This window comes from Sorex fumeus, unplaced genomic scaffold, assembly GCF_029834395.1.
Source record: "Sorex fumeus unplaced genomic scaffold, SorFum_2.1 ptg000007l, whole genome shotgun sequence".
NCBI classification, from domain to species: Eukaryota; Metazoa; Chordata; class Mammalia; order Eulipotyphla; family Soricidae; genus Sorex; species Sorex fumeus.
Genome location: NW_026606064.1, coordinates 42,953,839 through 42,974,782, shown reverse-complemented (window position 1 = coordinate 42,974,782; position 20,944 = coordinate 42,953,839). Strand labels below are relative to the sequence as shown.

Here is a 20,944-nt window from a genome sequence, read left to right as displayed (position 1 = left end):
CCAGGACACTTTCCGTTTAGCCCCACCCTACCCTGCCCTGTCGGCTTCCACCAACTGCCAGACACATTATAAGACACTTAATATCCATCTTCCAGAATTGCCGTACCATATTTGGTAGGGTTCAAATATGGTTTGAACCATGGGAACACCTACAAGGGTGATTAGAGGCCTTCCCAAGAGCCTCTATCCCTCTCGGAGAGCCTGGCAAGCTACTGAGAGTATTCCGCCCTCACAGCAGAGCCTTGCAAGCTATCCATTGTGTATTCGATATGCCAAAACCTCTAATTACAATGGATTTCATTCCCCTGACCCTGAAGGTGTCACCAATATGGCAGCGTTGAGAAGGATGATAAAGGAGAGACTGATAAAATCTCAAGGCTGAACTAGGCTACCAAAACAAAGGAAGACAAAAATGATCGTCTGTACTTTCAATGCACGTACGCTAGCATCAGATGCATCCATCAAGGACCTGATGGTACAAGCGTGAAAGATCAAGTATGACATCATTGGTCTGACCGAGATAAGAAGGCACCAATCTCATCATGCTGTTTTCGACACTGGAGAAGAATTGTTCCTCGCAACATGTGATAAAAGAGGTGTTGGAGACGTCGGTGTCCTTGTCAACATGAACTTGGCCATGAGCATTGATTCATTCAAATGCCTAACAACCCAAATCGGATATTTACATCACTGCCAGCAGTTTCTGTCTTCGTCCTCTACACACCAACATCCAATTATGATGAAGAAGAAGTTGAGAAGTTCTACATGGAGCTGAAGAAGTTCTATAAAGAAGACCACACCTTCTACAAGATCATTGTAGGTGATTTTAATGCCAAGATAGGACTGAGAAGATCAGCCAAGGAACTCCACATCAGAACCCATGGCCTAGAATGGAATGAATAGGGAGAGAGACTATCTGAGTTCATCATGTCGACCAACACTATCCATGGTAACTCACAGTTCCAGAAGGCTGAATCTAAACGTTGGACATGGGAGTCTCCTGGTGGACAGTTCCACAACAAAATAGACTACATCATATTCAATCAACAGTTTTGCCAGACTGATGTCACTGCTGTCCCAAAATTCCAAACAGGATTGGACCACCGTCTCGTTCGTGAAAATTCTACTTCACAGAGTGGGGAGAAAGGGCTGCAAAGTTTAAGAAGAGAACTCCCAGAATGATCACCAACTGGGAGCTCTTTGGCACTATTGCTGCAACATGGGAAGATGCCATTGTTGACAGCATTGACGAGGAATATGATTGACTGGTTCAGCACCTCCATGATTGTGCGAGGAATGCCAAGAGAGAGATAGCCAGAAAAAAACCTGTCTTTGAAAACTCTTGAGCTTATTCGCCAACGTGATTTGGCGCATGCCTCAGGCAACCACAAGCGAACATCCAAGCTCGAAAAGCAGTGCAGAGATGTGATCAAGGAAGACCTCAGAGAGAAGAGCAGAAGTGCTGGTAGATGTGGCAGCAGCCGGGAAAAGTATTTGTAGCGCCTGCTTGTCCTTCGTCAACTACAAGACCAAGAAGACTGCCCTCTGACATCCTGATGGATCTATCACATCTTCCAGAAGGTCATATCCATGACTTCTACTCAGATCTCTTCGATAGCCATGTCCACCTGCCCACATACCAAATTCCACAGGATGGATATGTCGTTCCCAATGTTCTCCCTTCCGAAATCCGACACACCATTTCATCAGTAAAGAAACGAACAGCACCCGGCCCAGTCAAGGTCAGACCTGAATACCTGAAGAACCTGCTGTCAGTACTCATCAATACACTGGATCGGCTCTTCACATGCTACCTGTCTGAATACAAGGTTCCGTTCCAATGGAAAACCAGCAGGACTGTGCTACTGTACAAGAAGGGAGACATCCACGACATTGGCAACTATCACCCGATCTGCCTATTGTCTGTCATCTACAAGCTGTTCACTTGAGTCATCCTGAGTAGGATTGGCAGAACACTAGATGAAGGACAACCATGCGAGCAAGCTGGGTTCCGCAAAGGATTCAGCACCATCGGCCATATCCACATGATAACCAAGCTCATTGAGGTTTTTCAGGAGTTCAGGAAGCCGCTCTGTCTAATGTTCATTGATTTAAAGAAGGCGTTTGATTCTGTTTGAGACTGAAGTGATCATTGAAGCCCTAGCCAATCAGGGCATTCAATCTCAGTACATCAGGATCCTCTGTAAGATGTATTACGGATTCACTACCAGGATCTCACCATTCTACAAAGAAGTAATCATTGATGTCAAGAGAGGGGTTCAGCAGGGTGATACCATTTCACCGAAACTCTTCAGTGTCACCCTCGAGAACATCATGTGATGATTCAATAAATAAAATTATAAAAAAATGAAAAAAAATGTAAGGTGGAATTCATGCCCAATTCAATCAACCTAATCAGTGGCTGAATTAATAGCAGTGCTCCTACATAAAAAAAAGAAGTTATGCACGAATGGCATCACTTTGGGAATCACTTTCTCATAGTTTCATCAATATTTCATTACTCTGGCATAGTTTAAGGACTCCCTTCCTCCATCTCTTAGATAATACCTATAGAGCCTAAAGAGCCTAAAGTAAGTGGTCCAGATCAATTGTCAATCAGGAATTGATTATCAATCTCTTATGCATCTCTTCTCTTACTGTAGTATATTACACATATCTTACAAACACTTTAAAATTGACTTTTAGTTTACACTTTATTCGGAAAAATGATGTTTTATATAATTAACTTAAAGTACAATATTGATGGATGGGCTGGAGCGATAGCACGGTCTGTAGGGCATTTGCCTTGCACACAGCCCACATGGCTGACCCAAGTTCAATTCCTCTGCCCCTCTCAGAGAACCCGGCAAGCTACTGAGAGTCTCTCTCTCTCACGACAAAGCCTGGAAAACTACCTGTGATGTATGCAATATGCCAAACACAGTAACAAGTCTCAAAATGGAGACGTTACTGGGCCCACTTGAGTAAATGGGAGGACAGTGCAGTGCAGTGCTACAATATTGATAAAACCAAGATTTCATTATAGATCTATGATAAATTTATTTATATTTATTTGGGGAGGGGTAATCATTTCCAGTGATTCTTAGGGGATGTTGTGGTTCAGAGTATTAAACCCGAGGCTCCAGACCTGAGTACGAAACATGTACTCCAGTCCATTGAGCTATTCCCCTGTCTTGTATGTTTGGTTTAGTATGCATCATTTTCTCTCAACTCTGATAAAACTATGCTTTAATATAATTATTTAGTAACATATCATACCCAAATCATGAGCTAAGAAGTATATATGTAAATTTATATTCAGATTATACCATTTGTAAGAGTTTGGTGTTTTAGAGACATGGAATGAGGTTGATAAGTACATCTATATATTTGTTTATTTAGTTTTTGCTTTTAAGTTGTTCTTTTGCTTTGATGTGGCTAAATTATATTTCTTTTGGTAACTTTCGTGCTTTGCTCAGTTTTTTTTTAGCGACTTAAATTTTTTAAAGATGAAAATCTTAGCATATGGAAAACATTTTGCCTTTTTATGCTTAGTCACTAGATGGCAGTTCTGTGTTACTGTAAATCACCACGGCTGAAGGAAATGAGAAGTTCAAGCCAATTTTCTCTGTAAGGATGGTGATCAGAATAGGTTTTCTTCTCCCACAAATGCTGTCTGTGTTCTTCTTTGGTCATGAATAGGAGCGCTCTAGAACTGCTCAGTCAGAACCATGAGGCAGAGCTGGAAAACATAGTGACTAATTTTTTCTTCATATGTGAGTTCAGCACCTGTTCTGTTCATCTGAGCACCATGGAATTTAATGAATGAGTTTTAGACTTTCACTTTCTTCCTGTAGTTAATAATTCTGAGAATTCCGTATCCCTAGAAAGAAAGTCCATGACTCAAAGCCTTTTTTCAGCTGAAAGGAGTTGAAAGCTATGGTGTTGCCAGTCTGGTGCTTATATAACGGACATACATCTGCCCTGTGGATTTCGGGAGTCTTAAACTAAAAATAACACTTATTATTTTACTTTAAAGACATGTGCTCAGAAAAACTATGTCTAAGAACTGTCTAATAATTTATTCATTGTGAGTAGCCATTTGAATTATAATAAAATGTTAGATAACTGTAAATTAAAATATCAATATTGTCTTACGCATATATTGTGTAGTTTGTAAGCAGATATTTTCTCAAATTTTTGAAAAATACATATGGTTTGAGATAATTGGTAAAATCTTAAGTCCACTTTTTAAAAAATTTTTATTAGTGAAACACCATGAGGTACAGTTGTAGACTTACAAATTTTTGTGCTTGGGTTTCAGTTATACAATGATCGAGTACCCATCCCTCCACCAGTGCCCATTCTCCACCACCACGGATCCCAGTATCCCTCCCACCCCCCATCCTCCCCATCCCACCCTGCCTCTGTGGCAGGGCATTCCCTTTTGTTCTCTCTCTCCTTTTGGGTGCTGTGGTTTTCAAAAGAGTCATTGAGTGGAAATCATGATGCATCCTGAAAGTAGACTATTGACCAAATATGATTGCCACTTAAGTCCACTTTTAACTTCTGAACTATAGAGCTTGAAACTCTTAGGATCTTTGATAAACTTCCTAGTTCTCCTCAATGCCCACTTTCATTGCAAAAAACAATTATTTTTCTCTGTTGGTCTTTATAAACACATAGTATGGTGTTCTTTACACATTGAACACTCAGTAAAATTTTCTACTAGTTTCAGAAACACCTATATTTAAAAACAAATCAAGGAAATCATTTAGTAAAGTGAGGCTAGCTAGTTAATTGGTCTTAAGGGATAACTTACATTTATTGCCATAGAAAAGTAAAGAATAAAATGACAATTAGTGAGATCAAATGAAAGGTGTGGGGCAAACAAAATTATGAGAGGAATAGTAAAGGAAACATTAAAGTAAATTGCTTGAATTATACTGGAATGTATTAGATATGTCCAAGGTTATAAACAAAAATCCAGCATTTTTAGTGCAAATTCCTTCTGAAATTTGTCAAAAGATAATATATGTTTACACCATAATTTCTTACAAGCAGAATAATTCACAGTGCAAGTAAACAACTGGATATAAACCAGAAGAAAAATTCAGATTATAGTAGTGAGCAAGAGAAATAAATGGGATTAGAAAATATGTGCTAGTTTTTCTTAAAGTTTACCTCATTCTTAGGTGCTTAATAAACCTTTCCTTCCAGTCCATCTGAGGAAGGGCAAGGTGAGAGGGAGAGAGATATAAGGAGACCCTGTGGGGGCATGGTTTTAAGAGGAGGAACATATGTGATTATTCATGAAAAGGAGCAAAGAGTTTTTAGGGAAATTACATTTACATTTTCTGGAAATTCCAACTAGCTTAGAACAATTTAAACACACTAGCTTTATTATTTGGAGGGGGGAATGTGGGATTTTGGGGGTGCTTTGAGGGGCTACTCCTCCCTCTGTGCTTGAGAGTCATTCCTGAAGGTGATCAGAAGACTATCCACTGCTGAGATTGAACCAGGACCAGATATATGCAAAGCAAGGACCTTAACTCCTGTCCTAGTTCCTTCACATTGTTCTATTAATTAAAATACTTTATTCCCTCTACCACCACTTCCTTCATTACCAATGCGATTGAAGAAAACTTTGAGGTCCAAATCTTGAAGTGGTCTGCGTATATTTTCCTCAGTGTACTTTGTAGTTTCTGGTTGGATCTCAAGGTCTTTGATCCACTCTAAATTGACTTTTGTGTGAGATGTAAGATATGGCTCCAGCTTTAATTTCTTACAAGTAGTTATCCAAATATTCCTAGCAGTATTAAAGATGCTATCTTTACCCCATTTCATGTTCTTAGCTCCCTTATCAAAAATTAGGTTTTGTTACAGGGTAGTTGATTCTGACCCATAGATCAGAGGGTCTGTCTTTATTCCAGTAGTGTGCAGTTTTGATCGCTATAGTTTTATGATACAGTTCCACATTAGGTAATGAAATACCTCTGAATTTCTTGGTTTTATGTATGGCTTTGGCAATATGTGGTCTTTTCCCATTCCATACAAATTTTATTACTGACTTTTCTAGATTCTGGAAGAATGTCATCTGAATTTGGGTGAAGATTGTCTTTTACCTAATTAAAAGCTTAGTATGATAGTCATTTTCATAATGTTTATTCTTTAGATTCATGAACATGGGATTTTTTTTCATTTCTTAGAAAGTCTTCTATTTCTTTCTAAAGTGATTAAAGTTATCATGGTATAGATCCCCCACATCTTTTGTTGAGCTTATTCCTAGGTCATTGATATATATATATATATATATATATATATATGTATGTATATATATTATGTAGGAGTAAAGGTAAAAAAGGTAAAGGCCCTCCCGTTGATCGTCGATTTTGCTCGAGCAGGCCCAGTAACGTCTCCATTGGAGACTTTGTTGTTACTGTGTTTGGCATATCGAATACTCTCGGTAGCTTGCCGGGCTCTCTGAGAGGGGCGGAGGAATCGAACTCGGGTCGGCCATGTTGGCCACTTGTAAGGCAAACGCCCTACCCGCTTTGCTATCGCTCCAGCCCATTATGTAGGAGTACTGCTATTTATTCAGCCACTGATTAGCTGATTAAATTGGGCATGAACTCCACCTTACTTTTTTTCCATAATTTTATTTATTTATTTTTCTTCTTATATTTATTTATTGAATCACTGTGGGAAAAGTTACTAAGCTTTCAAGTTTAAGTCTCGGTCATGCAATGAACACTTTTCCCTTCACCAGTACTCATTTTTCACCACCAAGAACCCCAATATACCCCCCTCCCACCCCTCCCAATGCCTGTGAGGCAGATGATTTCCACTTAACTCTTCTCTATATTGATTACATTCATTATCTCGACAAAAGATGCACCATTATTGTCTAGAATTTCCCCAAACAACTAGAATTTCTGAAAAGGCATTGTGAAATACTATGTTTTCTATAGCTGGTTATGAGAATCATATAATCTTGCGTGGCCGCAATAGCAGCCTTACGATTTTGGATTTCTACAAAGAGCCAGATAATTACGAGATTGTTTTCTGTGTGTCAGGTGTTATGGCTGTGCTAGAGAGCCACTCGTGGGGGAAACTCGTGACCTCGGTAGGGCATAAAAGATGAGCCGGTACTGCCCCCCTTGCCATGAGACTGCAGTTGCCCCATCACCGCAGGCTCATACCTGGCTTTTCATTAAGCTCTGAGGCAGTGACCACCTTGCTGCTGGGTGGGAAAAAGGCAGAAGGGAGCAACACCCTTTCCCTCCCGGGGAGGCATGGAGCCGTAGTTTAATGCATGGTCCATTCACTTTTCTGCCGCAAGCTGCCAGGCTCTGGATTAAGTCCTTTTGCTTCTGGAGCCATGGCCGTGCCAGAGAGCTGCTTGTGGGGGGCAACTCGTGATCTTGGTAGGGCGAGAAGGACAAGCCAGTACTGCCCCTGCTTCCCATGAGACTGCAGTTGCCCCATCAATGCTGGCTCATACCTGGTTTTCCAAGAAGCTCTGAGGCAGCAGCCACCTTGTATGCGGTCCAGATGCATTTCTGCCAAAAGCCGCTGGGTTTTGAGATTTGTTTGAGTCTCTGGGATCATGGCTATTAATTAGCTTGATCAGGAGACAGAGAGGCCGTTTGTAGGCGGCGACTTGGGTTCTCGTTGGGATGGGAAGGAAAGGGATGTTTCCACTCCCATCTGGTGAGGCCCCGCATGTCACGTCACTGCAGGCCCAAACCTGACTGTCCAGTAGTCTCTGCAGTATGGTGGTCACCAGGCCGCCAAGGGGAACAGACCAAGGCACGAAACCTTTTCCTACCTGGATTGACCCAGAGCCAGTAACCTACTGCAGGAACAGGACGCATTTCTGCCAAAAGCCTTTGGGTTCCAAGATTTGTTTCTGAGTCTCTGCCTTCAATTATATAGCTGAGTCAGAGGTGATTTGTGGGTGTGTCTCCCACTTACCTAACTTTTGTCCATTTACTTTCTTGGTAAACTTTGCCCCAAGTTTTTGGGGTCTGATCAAAGGCATAACAGCAATTTGGGGGTATCTGAAAGCCTGATGGCGCCACCAGGCTGCTGATGCACTTGCCTCACAGGTGCAAATTGACCTGCTGGCAGCATCATACCCCCCCATTGATATTTTTGGATGCTATTTTAAATGGGATAGAATCTCTGATCATTTTTTTTTTAGAATCTCTGATCATTTTGTCCTCTGATTAATTTTTTGCATATATGAATGCAACCGATTTTTGTGTATTTACTTTGTAGCCAGCCACTTTGCTGTATTGGTTTATTGTTTTTGGAGCTTTTTTGTGGGCTCTTTGGGTTATTATATGTATATTATCATGCCATCTGCCAAGAGTAATAATTTGAATTATTATTTTTCTATTTGGATCCCTTTATCTTGGTTTTCTTACCTGATTGCAGTAGCCAGGACATATAAAACTATATTGAATATAATGGCCATCTATAACAAGCCCACAGCCAGTATTGTCCTTAATGGTGAAAAACCTGAAAGAATTCCCTCTGAGATTAGGTTTAAGACAAGTATGTCCACTCTCCCCACTTCTATTCAATATAGTTTTAGAAGTCCTGGCTACAGTAATCAGGTACCTTTCATTTCTCTTCTTGTTTCTCCCTATATATGAGTGATATCATCTGGGATTTGTCCTTTTCCCTGCAACTTACTTCACTTATGTTATCTTCATTTTCATTGACGTTACAGTGAACTACATGATTTCATCTGTTTTTACAACTTTATAGAATTATATTGTGTAGTATACCACAGCTTTGTTATGCATTCATGTATTATTAGACATGAGGGTTGTTTATATAACCAAGCTATTGTACCCAGTGGTGCAATGAATATATACGTGCATATATCTTTTTTGTATGATTTTTCCATGTTTTGAGGGTGATTAACAAACAGTGGGATCACTGGATCAAATAGATGTTTTATTTTCTTTTTTAATTTTCTGAAAAGTCTTCTTACTGTTTTTCATGGAGGCTGAATAGCGAATGCATTTTTCACCATATGCCTACTGATACTGTTTCCAGTTTGTTTTTTCAATGCCACACTCACAGGGGTGCAATATCTCATTGTCATTTTGATTTACATTTCCTTGATCAGTACCTACAAAACCTATTTTCTTTTGAACATCCATATGTTCTCTTTGTGGAAATGTCTGTTATCTGCTTTCCCATTTTTTGATGGCATTATTAATATTTTTTTTGCTGAGTTTTGTGAATGTTTTATAAATATTATTGATATTAACCCCTTATCTGATGCACTGTTTGTATTTTATACTTTCTCCCATTCAGTAGGTTTTGTTTTTAAATTTTAGCTTAAATTACTTTTTTGCTGTATAAAATCTTTTCAATTTGATATAATTCTATTGTTTATTTTTGTTTTTGTTATCTTTTCCATTGGAATCAAATAATTGTAAACATCTTTGAGAACCATATCCTAGAGACTTCTACATATATATATATATATATATATATAGTAACATATTACGTGGTTTCCGTATAGTGTGAAGGTCCATAATCTACTTTGAACTAACTTTTGTGAATTATGTGAGATATGGGTCAAGTTTCCTTTTTTTCATTTTCTTGTCTTTTTTTTTTTATGTGTGTGCCTTTATAGTTTTCTCAGCATCTTTTATTGAAGAGGCTTTTCTTGCTCCACTTCTGCATGCAGTTCCTTTGTCATAGTTTATAATTAAATCTGAGGATTTAGCTCAAGCTGTCTATTCTTTTCCATTGGTCAGAGGTTCTATTTTTGTTCTACATGGTTTTGATTACAGTAGTTTTATAGTATAATTCAAAGTCCGTAAGTGTGATACATCTCAACATCTTTTTTTCCCCAGGATGGCTTGGGCTATTGGGAAAGTTTTTGGATCCCATGCAAATTTTAGTAGAGTAAGACCTTGAAAAATGTTATCAGAAATTTTATGGGACGTGCATTGAATCAATATAATGCTTTAAGTAGGATAGTCTATTAAATAATATTCTTCAATCCATAAGCATGGAATATTTTTCCACTTCCTAAGTTTTTCCTCTTTCTGTCAATGGTGATTTGTCATTCAATATGTCTCTTTTGACGAGACATTTAAAGTTTTGTGCACTATTTTAAATATATTTTAATATACTAATTTTTGGTTTCTTTCTCTTTTAGATTTTTTTGTATATTGAAATATAACAAATTTTTGTGTGTTTTGTAGCCTCCTCCTTTGCTATATTGGTTTATTTTTTCTAAGAGATCTCTTTTAGTGAAATACTTAAAGTCTTCTATATATATGTTATTATCTGCAGTAACAGTTTAATGTCTTTATTCCCAATTTGGATCCTTTTGATTTCTTTTTCTTGTGTAATTGGAGGACTTTTAAGGCTGTATTGAACAACAATGGAGAAAGTGGAGATCTTGTGCAGGCCTTGTGCCTGATCACAGAGTGGAGGCCTTCAGTTTTTGCCATTGAATATGATGTTGGATGTGGGTTTGTTATAAATGGCCATTTACTCTCGAAGAATCATTCTTTTATTCTTATTTTGTTGATTTTTTAAAAATTGTGAACAAATGTTGAATAAGATTTTTAAAAAAGAATTCTTTATTGATTATTTTGGAAGAGAAACATAACATTTGGTGGTGAAAGTTGCCCATATGTTGGCACATTTATTATTAATTGTCTTCTTAGATGGTAGAAAACTATAAGATACTACTATCAGTATAGCTTTAGGTGAAATATTAAAATTACAGTAAATTTATTATGTTATATCTTACTTTGGCATGATAGAAGATATGCACATAAGGCTTTTTCTCAGGCTCACCTGAATATCAAAAATATTTTATCTAATCTTATTGGAGACTATATCAGTGATTATCATTGAAAAATAGTGGTTACTTGACGCCCAGGGAAGCTCAGTGTTAGCCTTGTACAGAAGACTGGTGATGTAAATTTGCTCTTTAGCACTACCCCACATGCCAAAGTGAGGTACCTGTAGCTTTGCTAAATACTACAACAAAGTATTCTATCTCTTGTATATCACAGCCAAGTGTGCACAACTATAGGGCATTTCAGAAACAAAAACAAAGGAAAGGAGAGAGGAAAAAACAAAAATAATTAAATATAGTTGTTATCTTTTAAATTCAGGTATTTAGTTGGTTTTAGATTTTTTAATTTTTTTAAAATTTATTTTTATATTTTTTATAGACTTACAAACTTTCATGATTACATTTCAGTCATACAGTGATTAAGTGCCCATCCCTCCACTAGTGACCATTCTGTACCACTAAGCACAGTGGATAGGGCATTTGTCTTGTATGCGGCTGACAAGGCTGACCCGATTTCCATTCCTCTGCCCCTCTTGGAGAGCCCAGCAAGTTACTGAGGGTATCTTACTCGCACGGCAAAGCCTGGCAAGCTCCCCGTGATGTGTTCGATATGCCAAACACAGTAACAACAAGTCTCACAATATTTTGGGCCCACTCGAATAAATCGATGAACATTCGCTCAAATAAATTGATGGAGCACAGTGACAGTGAAACCCTCCCGCCCCGTACCCCCCCCCCCCCACACACACACCCATTTCCCTCACGCTCTGCCTCTGTGTCAGGCACATTCCCTTTTACTCTCTCTCCTTTTGAGTGTTATGGTTTGCAATACAGGTAGTAAGTGTCCATCCTGTTAGGTCTATAGTTTACTTTCAGCACACATCTACGGTCCTGAGTGAGCCCTCCAATCATCATTCACTTATCAGTGCCTTCTCTATCCCAGTTGCCTCTTCCCCCAGCATATGAGGCTGGCTTTCAAGCCATGGGGTGATCCTTCTGGCCCTTATCTCTACTATCCTTGGGTGTTAGTCTCTGATTCTGTTACTTTATATTCCACAAATGAGTGTAGCCATTCTATGTCTGTTCCTCTCTCTCTGACTCATTTCACTTAGCATGAAACTCTCCATGCTGATTCAGTATTATGTGAATTTTGCGATTTCATCTTATCTAACAGCTGCAGAGTATTCAATTATGTGTATGTACCAAAGTTTCTTTAACCAATCATCTGTTCTTGGGCACTTAGGTTTTTTCCAGATTCTGGCTATTGTAAATAGTGCTGCAATAAACATGCAAGCACAGATATCATTTCTGCTGTATTCGGAAATGGGAGCTCAATTTCTAATGTTTTGAGAAACGTCCATATTGTTTTCAAAAAGGGCTGAACCTGTCGGTATTCCCACCAACAGTGAAGGAGAGTCCCCTTCTCCCCACATCCATGCCAACACTGGCTGCTTTTGTTCTTTTGGATGTGAGCCATTCTCTGTGGTTTGAGATGATATCTCATTGTTGTTTTGATCTGCATGTCCCTGATGATTAGTGATGAAGAGCATTTTTTCATGTGCCTTTTGGCCATTTGGATTTCTTTTTTGGGAAAGTATCTGTAAATTTCATTGCCCGATTTTCCGTTGGTATTGGATATTTTCTCCTTTGTAGAGTTCAACCAGCACCTTGTATATCCTAGATATTAACCTCTTATCAGAAGGGTATTGGGTGAATATCCTTTCCTATTCCATAGGCTGTCTTTGTATCTTGATCACTGTTTCTTTTGAGGTGTAGAAGCTTCTTAGTTTAAGATAGTCCCATTTGTTTATCTCTGTTTCCACTTGCTTGATAAGTGGCATTTTGTCTTTGAACACACCTCTAGCTTTAATCTCATGTAGGGTTTTGCAGACCTTATTTCAATGTACCTTATGGATTCTGTTCTGATTTTGGAATCTTTTATTCATTTTGATCTTACTTTTGTACATGGTGTTAGGTAGAGGTCGGAGTTCATGTTTTTGCATGTCGCTGCCTAGTTTTATTTGCACCATTTGTTAAAGCGGCTTTCCTTGATCCACTTCACATTTCTTGCTCCTTTATGAAAGATTAGATGATCATATATTTGAGGGTGTGTGTGAGGTTATTCAACCCCGTTTGGGCTGTGGTTCTGATGTTGTGCTAATACAGTGCTGTTTTAATTATTACTGCTTTGTAGTAGATTTTGAGGTTGGGGAAGGTGATGCCTCCCATCTGTTTTTCCCCAAGATTGCTTTGGCTATTCTTGGGGACTTGTTGTTCCATATGAATTTAAGGATTGTTTGATCGATTTCATTGAAGAATATCATGGGTATCCTTATAAGGATCACACTGAATCTGTAAATGCTTTGGGATTATTGCCATTTTGAGAGTGTTAATTCTCCCAATCCATGAGCAGGGGATGTGTTTCCATTTCTTCATAACCTCTTTTATTTCTTTCTTCTTTTTTTTTATTAGTGAAACACCATGAGGTACAGTTGTAGACTTACAAGTTGTTGTGCTTGGGTTTCAGTTATACAATGATCGAGTACCCATCCCTCCACCAGTGCCCATTCTCCAACCCCACCAATCCCAGTATCCCTCCCACCCCTCCTATCCCCCATCCCACCCTGCCTCTGTGGCAGGGCACTCTCTTTTGTTCTATCTCTCCTTTTGACTGCTGTGGTCTGCAGAAGAGACATTGGGTGGCAATCATGTTCTGTCTATAGACTACTTTCAGCATGTATCTCCCACCCTGGGCGGATCTTTCCAGCACCCTTTATTTGGTGTTCCCTTCTCTATCTGAGCTGCCTTTGCCCCTACAGTGCAGCTGGCTTCTAAGCCATGGAGTGAACAACCTGGTATTTATCACAGCTGCTCTTGGGCCTCTTTTATTTCTTGAAGTAGTGTTTTGTAATTTTCTTTGTACAGTTCCTTTACCTCCTTAGTTAAGTTGATTCTGAAGTACTTGATTTTCTGAGGCATGATTGTGAATGGGATAGTTTTTTTTTTCATATCGTTTTCTTCTCTCATTATTTGCATATAGGAAAGCCATGGACTTTTGGGTATTGATTTTATAGCCTGAAACTTTACCATTCAAGTCTATTGTTTATAGGAGCTTCTTTGTAGAGGTTTTAGGGTTCTCTAATCATAGTCACTATGACTGTCATTGTCCTCCCGTTGTTCATCAATTTGCTTGAACAGGCCCAGTAACATTGTGAGACTTGTTGTTACTGTGTTTGGCATATTGAGTATGTCACAGGTAGCTTGCCAGGCTTTGGCATGTGAGTGAGACACTCTCAGTATCTTGCTGGACTCTCCTAGAGGGGCAGAGGAATCCAACTCGGGTTGACCGGATCCGCCGTATGCAAGGCAGACGCCCTACTAGCTGTGATATCTAATCATAGTATCATATCATATGCAAATAGTGAGAGCTTGATTTCTTCTATTCTTATATGGATGCCCTTAATTTATTTCTCTTGCCTATCCGTTACTGTGAGTACTTCCAGTACTATATTGAATAGAAGTGGTGAGAGTGATCCTTGTCTTGTCCCTGATCTTTGAGGGAAAGCTCTTAGTTTTTCTGCATAGAGGATAATGCTTGCTGTGTACTTGTGGTAGATGACTTTGATTATTTGAGGAAAGTTCCCTCAATTACCATTTTGGTTAGAGTTTTCATCATAATTGGGTGCTGGATCTTGTCAAATGCTTCCTGTGTTTCTACTGATATGACCAAATGGTTTTTTTAATCATTTCTTTTATTAATATGATGGATTATGTTGATTGACTTGTGAATGGTAAACCATCCTTGCATGTCTGGGATGAATCCCACTTGGTTGTGGTGTATGATCTTTTTTGATGAGTTGTTGGATTCAATTTAAAAATATTTTGTTGAAGATTTTTGCATCCATATTCATCAGGGACATCGGCCTTTCACTTTCTTTTTTTGTGGTGTGTCTCTCTGCTTTTGGTATTTTAGGGTGACATGTGCCTCATAGAAACTGTTTGGAAGTGTTTCTGTATCTTCAGTTCCCTGGAAGAACTTGAAAACTGGCAATCGGTTCTCTTTAAATGTTTGGAAGAATTTGTTTGTGATTCCATCTGGACCTGGGCTTTTGTTTTTGGGAGGACTTTTGATTACAGTTTCAATTTTCTTGATAGTAGTAGGTCTATTCAGGTATTCCAAATATTTGCTCAACCTTAGGAGATTATAGGAATCCAGGAATTTATCTATTTCTTTTAGGTTCTCTTGTTTTGTGACTTTCAAAGTAATCTCTGATGATCTTTTGAATTTCTTTGATTTCTGTTGTGATATCCTGCTTTTCATTTCTGATTTTTTTTTTAGTGTTCTCTGTCTCTTTCTTTGTGAGTCTTGCTAGTGGTTTATCAATCCTATTTATTTTCTTAAAGAACCAGCTCTTGGTTTCATTGATCTTTTTTATTGTTTTTGGGGTTTCGTGTCATTAATTTATGCTCTAGGTTTTATTATTTCTTTCCTTTTGCCTGGTTTGGGCTGCTTTTCTTAGTCCTTTTCTCAGATCTTGAACTGTGAAGTCAAATTATTTATGTGAACCCTTTCTTTCTTCCTGAGAAATGCTTTCAGAGCTATAAAATTTCCCCTTAACACTGCTTTAGCTGTGTCTCACAAGTTCTGGTAGCTTATGTTTTCATTCTCATTTGTTTCCAAGTATCTTTTGATTTCTTCCTTGATTTCTTCCCCAGACCACTCATTGTTCAACATTGAGTTGTTTAATTTCCAGGTGTTTGATTTGATTTTCCATGTATGTATGTGATTAACTTCTATCTTCAGTGCATCATGGTATAAAAATGTAGTTGAGACAATTTTACCCCCTAAGTTTTATGGAGGTATGTTTGGTGGCCCAGCATGTGATCTATCTTGTCCACTGCCCATGTCCACTGGAAAAGAATGCAGTCCAATGGAAAAGAATTAGTTTTCATTGGGAAGGAAAGCCCTGAATACATCTATTACCAACCCCCCACCCCCCCTTGATTTCTTCCTTCAAAGCCAGACTTCCTTTCTGAATTTTAATCTTGTTGATCTATCCAGAGAAGATAAGGCGGTGTTGAAGTCTCAAGCTACCATTGTGTTGATACCAATATCCTCCTTGAAGTCTACTAGCAGTTGTTTTAAGTATTTTGCTGGTTCCTCTTTGGGTGCATATTTGTTTAGAAGTGTTATTTCTTCCTGCTCTACATATCCCTTGATTATTAAAAAATGGCCTTCACGGTCTCCTCTGATGTATTTTAGCCTGAAATCTATGTTGTTCAATACTAGTATGGCCACCCCAGTTTTTTGAGGCAGTTTTTCTGCTTGAAGGATTGTTTTCCATCCTTTGATTTTGAGTCTGTGTTTGCTGACTGTTCAGATGTGTTTCTTGTAGGCAGCAGAATGTTGAGTTCAGTTTTTTAATCCATTTTGCCACTCTTTGTATCTTAATTGGTGCATTTAGACCATTGACATTGAAAGAGATAATTGTCATTGGGTTTTGTGCCATCTTTCTTTAGAAGTTTGCTGTGCTTGTAGGGGTTTGTCTTGTCTTAGAGTAGCCCCTTTCGTTTTCCTTTTAAGGGTGGGTTTGAGTCTATGAATTTCCTGAGCTGTTATCCACAAAATAGTGTTTTGTTCCTTTGTGTTTGAGTAAGAGTTTAGTCATATAAAGTATTCTTGGTGAGGCATTCATTTCATTAAGTTATATATATATATATATATATATATATTTCACTATATCTATCCATTGTCTTTGGGCTTAGATGGTTTCCTCTGATAAGTCTGCTGTAAATCTAAGGGGTGCTCATTTTATGTGATTTCTTTCTTTAATCTTGCTGCTTGCAGTATTTTGTCTCTGTCTGTGGTATTCATCATTCTAATTATGATGTGTCTTAGAGTCTTTTTATTAGGGTCTCTTTTAGCTGGTACCCTTCAGACTTCTTGGATCTGGATGCCTACAATCTCTCTCTGGGAACTTCTAAACAATGATATCTTTAACTGTTCCTACTTCATGGAGTTGCCTCTCTGTACTATGGACTCCAATGAGTCTTATGTTGTTCCTCTTGAGTTCATCTCCTAGGTCTCTGATTTGCCCTACAGCTATCTTGAGGTCCTTTCCCATTGTATGTATGTTGTTGTCTGTATGCTTTCTTTCTTTATTTCTTTTTTTTTTTACTCATTCCATCTTTTTTTTTAAAAATTTTGTCTGTATGCTTTCTGCGGCTCATCTTCAAGCTCACTCATTCTGTCTTTGGCTATAGTCATTCTGCTGTTGAGGGTGACCAGTGAGTTTTTCATTTCATCTACCAAATCCTTTAATAGTAACACTTCTATTTGTAGCTTTCTCATTTCTGCTCTCATTTCTTACTGTATTTTCGTGGCTGTCTGTTCCACTATTTCTTTCATGTCCTTCTTTAATTTTTTGGATGCCTGTTTCATCGTTTCTTTGAGTTCATTACACATGTTCAATATTTCATCCCTGAATTCTTTATTGGAGTTATTGTATTTGTGGGTATTCCCTGTTGAGGCTTCTGGGTTCTATTCTTCATCTACTCCTTGTGGTGGTGATTTATGCTCTTTCTTCATGTTGCTGTGGTAGTATGGAGTTGGGAGCTTCCAGTTCACTATCAGTGTTCCCCTTTCACTGAGAGAAAGGATTCTGGGTGAGCTTGATCAATGGTGGTCACCTTTCCCCCCTTCTGGAATACTACCTTCTTCTCTGGAGCTCCTCTGTGTCTTAAGTGAGTCTTATAGTGTAGCTTCAGAGGATGTGTTCTTTTATATTAGGCTTTTTCAGTTTCTTGTGTTCACATTTACTTTGGTGAGATTGGAATAAGGTAGTGGACTATTGGCCTAATATGTTTGTGACATACAGGTTGTCCTCCTCAGAGTTAGATAATGGGGATTGAAATGCGAATCCAAAGTGCTGGGAAATGGGAAAATAACTGCAGCCTCATTAGCAGAACTCCCCAAAGGCCATGCCCCTCACCACCACTGTATCTGTGGGGGAGTAGGCCAAGTCGGTGCTTGAACAGGATTAAGTCCCACTTCTGATGCTGTCCTAAATTTGCCAGGAAAGCTCTCTGGCCTGGATGCTCGGGGAGGGGGGGTGGAGGTAGGGGAAGAAACCTTGGCTCAGGGCCAGTGGGAGGGAGGGGGCTTGCCATTCCCTGGATTGATTTTCTCAGGAAATTTTTTTAATATAAAGTATTTCTTATTAGACAGGGAGGATAGAAGGACAATTTTATCCAGAAATAAATCGTTTAATCAATTTAGCATTTTCTTCCTACTTTTCCCTGACTAAAGCTGTTTTGAATATCATTTAATTGTTTGGAAAGTAAGGGCCTTATAACTTGAGGTAAGATATTTCAATCACTTTGAAATTCCACAACGAAAAAGAGAAGAAGTATAGAAACACTATTAGCAACTTTCTGTGGAGAGATGTTTCTGGAACTATTATAACGAATCTATTTTGCTTAAATTTGGGGGTGTTTTGAGCCCAACTGGATTTTTCTTTATGTTTGTATCTTTTTTTTGTTTTGCTTCTTAGGAAGTTTTTGACATGAAGTCTGAGGGATCAGCAATTGTTATACAGCAACTAGAACAGACCATTGAGGATCTGAGGACCAAGATAGCCGAACTCGAGAAACACTACCCTGTTGTGGACATGGAGGTGGCCAATGGCCTTCGTGGGGTTCATAATGGACTAGTACCTTCAGAAGGTGTCTCTCTGGAAACTCTCAGGTTAGGGGAAAAGGATGGACAGCATCAAAGGATTTTACAGGCAAAGTCAATCCAGACATCACCAACAGAAGAGACTGGAATACTGACACTGTCTTCTGGTAGTGTACTACCAGCGGGCTCTCTATCTATACCTGGGGCTGAAGACGGAGATTCAGCTGTGCCCTCCTCTTCTGGACCTCAGACAAAATTCTGTTCAGAAATTTCTTTGATTGTCTCTCCAAGGCGAATATCAGTACAGCTTGAGGCACATCAGGCCATTCAGCCTCCATCAGCTATACCCCTTCCTCAGTCTGACGGTCCAGAACTGAATGGATCAGATCCTTCCCAGCCTCTTCAGAATGACTTTAAAATCAAGCACGAACACTCTGTTTTTTCCTCCCTTGAAAGCAGCCATCACATACCATTTGCACCACCTCTGCCTTGCACAGAACCCTCTGGCTCTATATTTAGCTTGGAGGCAAGCATGGCAGCTCCACCACCACCTCCCTCTCTCTGTACCACAGGGCTTGCTTTGCCTACTACATCAATCCCCCCACCTCCTCCCCTGCCTGGTACAGAACCACTGCCTCCCGCTCCCTTACCTTTGTCTACTGAGGGAATACCTCCTCCCCCACCTCTTCCCGGAGTGGGAATACCTCCTCCCCCGCCTCTTCCCGGAGTGGGAATTCCTCCTCCCCCACCTCTTCCTGGAGTGGAAATACCTCCACCCCCACCTCTTCCTGGAGTGGAAATACCTCCACCCCCACCTCTTCCTGGAGCAGCGGGAATACCTCCTCCCCCGCCTCTTCCTGGAATGGAAATACCTCCTCCCCCACCTCTTCCAGGAGCAGCGGGAATACCTCCTCCCCCGCCTCTTCCTGGAGCAGCAGGAATACCTCCTCCCCCGCCTCTTCCAGGAGCAGCAGGAATACCTCCTCCCCCGCCTCTTCCTGGAGCAGCAGGAATACCTCCTCCCCCACCTCTTCCAGGAGCAGCGGGAATACCTCCTCCCCCGCCTCTTCCTGGAGTGGGAATACCTCCCCCCCCACCTCTTCCCGGAGTGGGAATACCTCCTCCCCCTCCTCTACCTGGAGTTGGGATTCCTCCACCACCCCCATTGCCTGGTATGGGGATTCCAGCTGCTCCTATTCCCCCCCTCCCTCCTGGACCGGGCATTCCACCACCTCCCCCACCCCCTCTGCTTCCTGGATCAGGCCCTTCAATCTCCCCACAAGTTGGGAGCAGCACTTTATCAGCACCATTAGTGTGTGGATTTCTTCCTCCTCTGTTGCCAACTGGTTTATTTGGATTAGGAATGAGTCAGGATAAAGCAAGTAGAAAGCAGCCCATAGAGCCTTGCCGGCCAATGAAACCTCTTTATTGGACAAGAATTCAGCTACATAGTAAAAGGTAACATGAACAAGAACTCTTCTTTACACAGTTTGTGGATTAGAGGTTAATGTTTTCTTTTAAAACTTGGGGAAATTATAATTTCATATGATTTTAAGTACTACTCTTAAATTTATCTGTAGAACTGGTTAGTATTTAGTGAAGTGATCTGTTTAAAATTTTAGCCTTGTCTCTAGATGTATCAAAGGAATGTAACAAATTATATATACATATATATCAATGTATAAGTTGTATGTTAGTTGTTGATCTATCTTTTAAAGATAGAGTGATATATTTTTCTTATCACATGCTCTTTTGCAGAGTCTTACTGCTACTTACATACCTGGATAAGGTGAAACTACACTTAATGTGAATGTGCGTTTGAGAAGATTAGCCAATACATATAAGCAAAAGTGTTTGCAGCCAAATTATTTCTACATGCAAATACTCTTATTTTACTATTTAAATTTCCATTTATGATTAAAAATTAAAGTGTTAACAAATCTTTAGACAGACTGCCACTTGACGATGTTTTTCGCATTCCCATTGGATAGTAGCCTCCTTTGGCATATCCCGTTTTGTTTTCTGTAGCCTTTTTCATCAAAATTGAGCTATAGATCTACACCTATATGTGAAATATGTTTGGGGAATGTCACATATATAGATGTTTGGTGACAGTATGAAGCAGTAAAATTATAATTGGGGATGATATTTATTAAAAAATGTTCCCACCAGATGTGCTTATGTCATACTCCTTATCCATGAATATTTTAGAACTTATGTTCCTGCCCCTCTGAAACTCTGGTGAGAAAGAAGATTGTAATCCTACTGACATTTTTGTTCTAAGTTCTCAAGCTTTCTTAATTTTTTTGTGAGTGCCATTTACTTGCATTTATTTATTTATTATTAAAATTTTTTATTGAATCACCGTGAGATAAAGAGATACATTTACAAATTTGTTCATGATTGGATGGCTTGCATTT

General features: G+C 39.3%; 1 protein-coding gene across 1 annotated transcript in view; it reads left to right on the top strand.

Moving 5' to 3' along the window:
* FMN2 (formin 2) overlaps positions 1–20,944 on the top strand; it is a 391,740-nt gene that overhangs the window by 144,488 nt on the left and 226,308 nt on the right. The window contains exon 5 of the mRNA XM_056132042.1: positions 18,400–19,982. Coding sequence (XP_055988017.1) covers positions 18,400–19,982 — 1,583 coding nt within the window. The remainder of the gene's footprint in view (positions 1–18,399; positions 19,983–20,944) is intronic.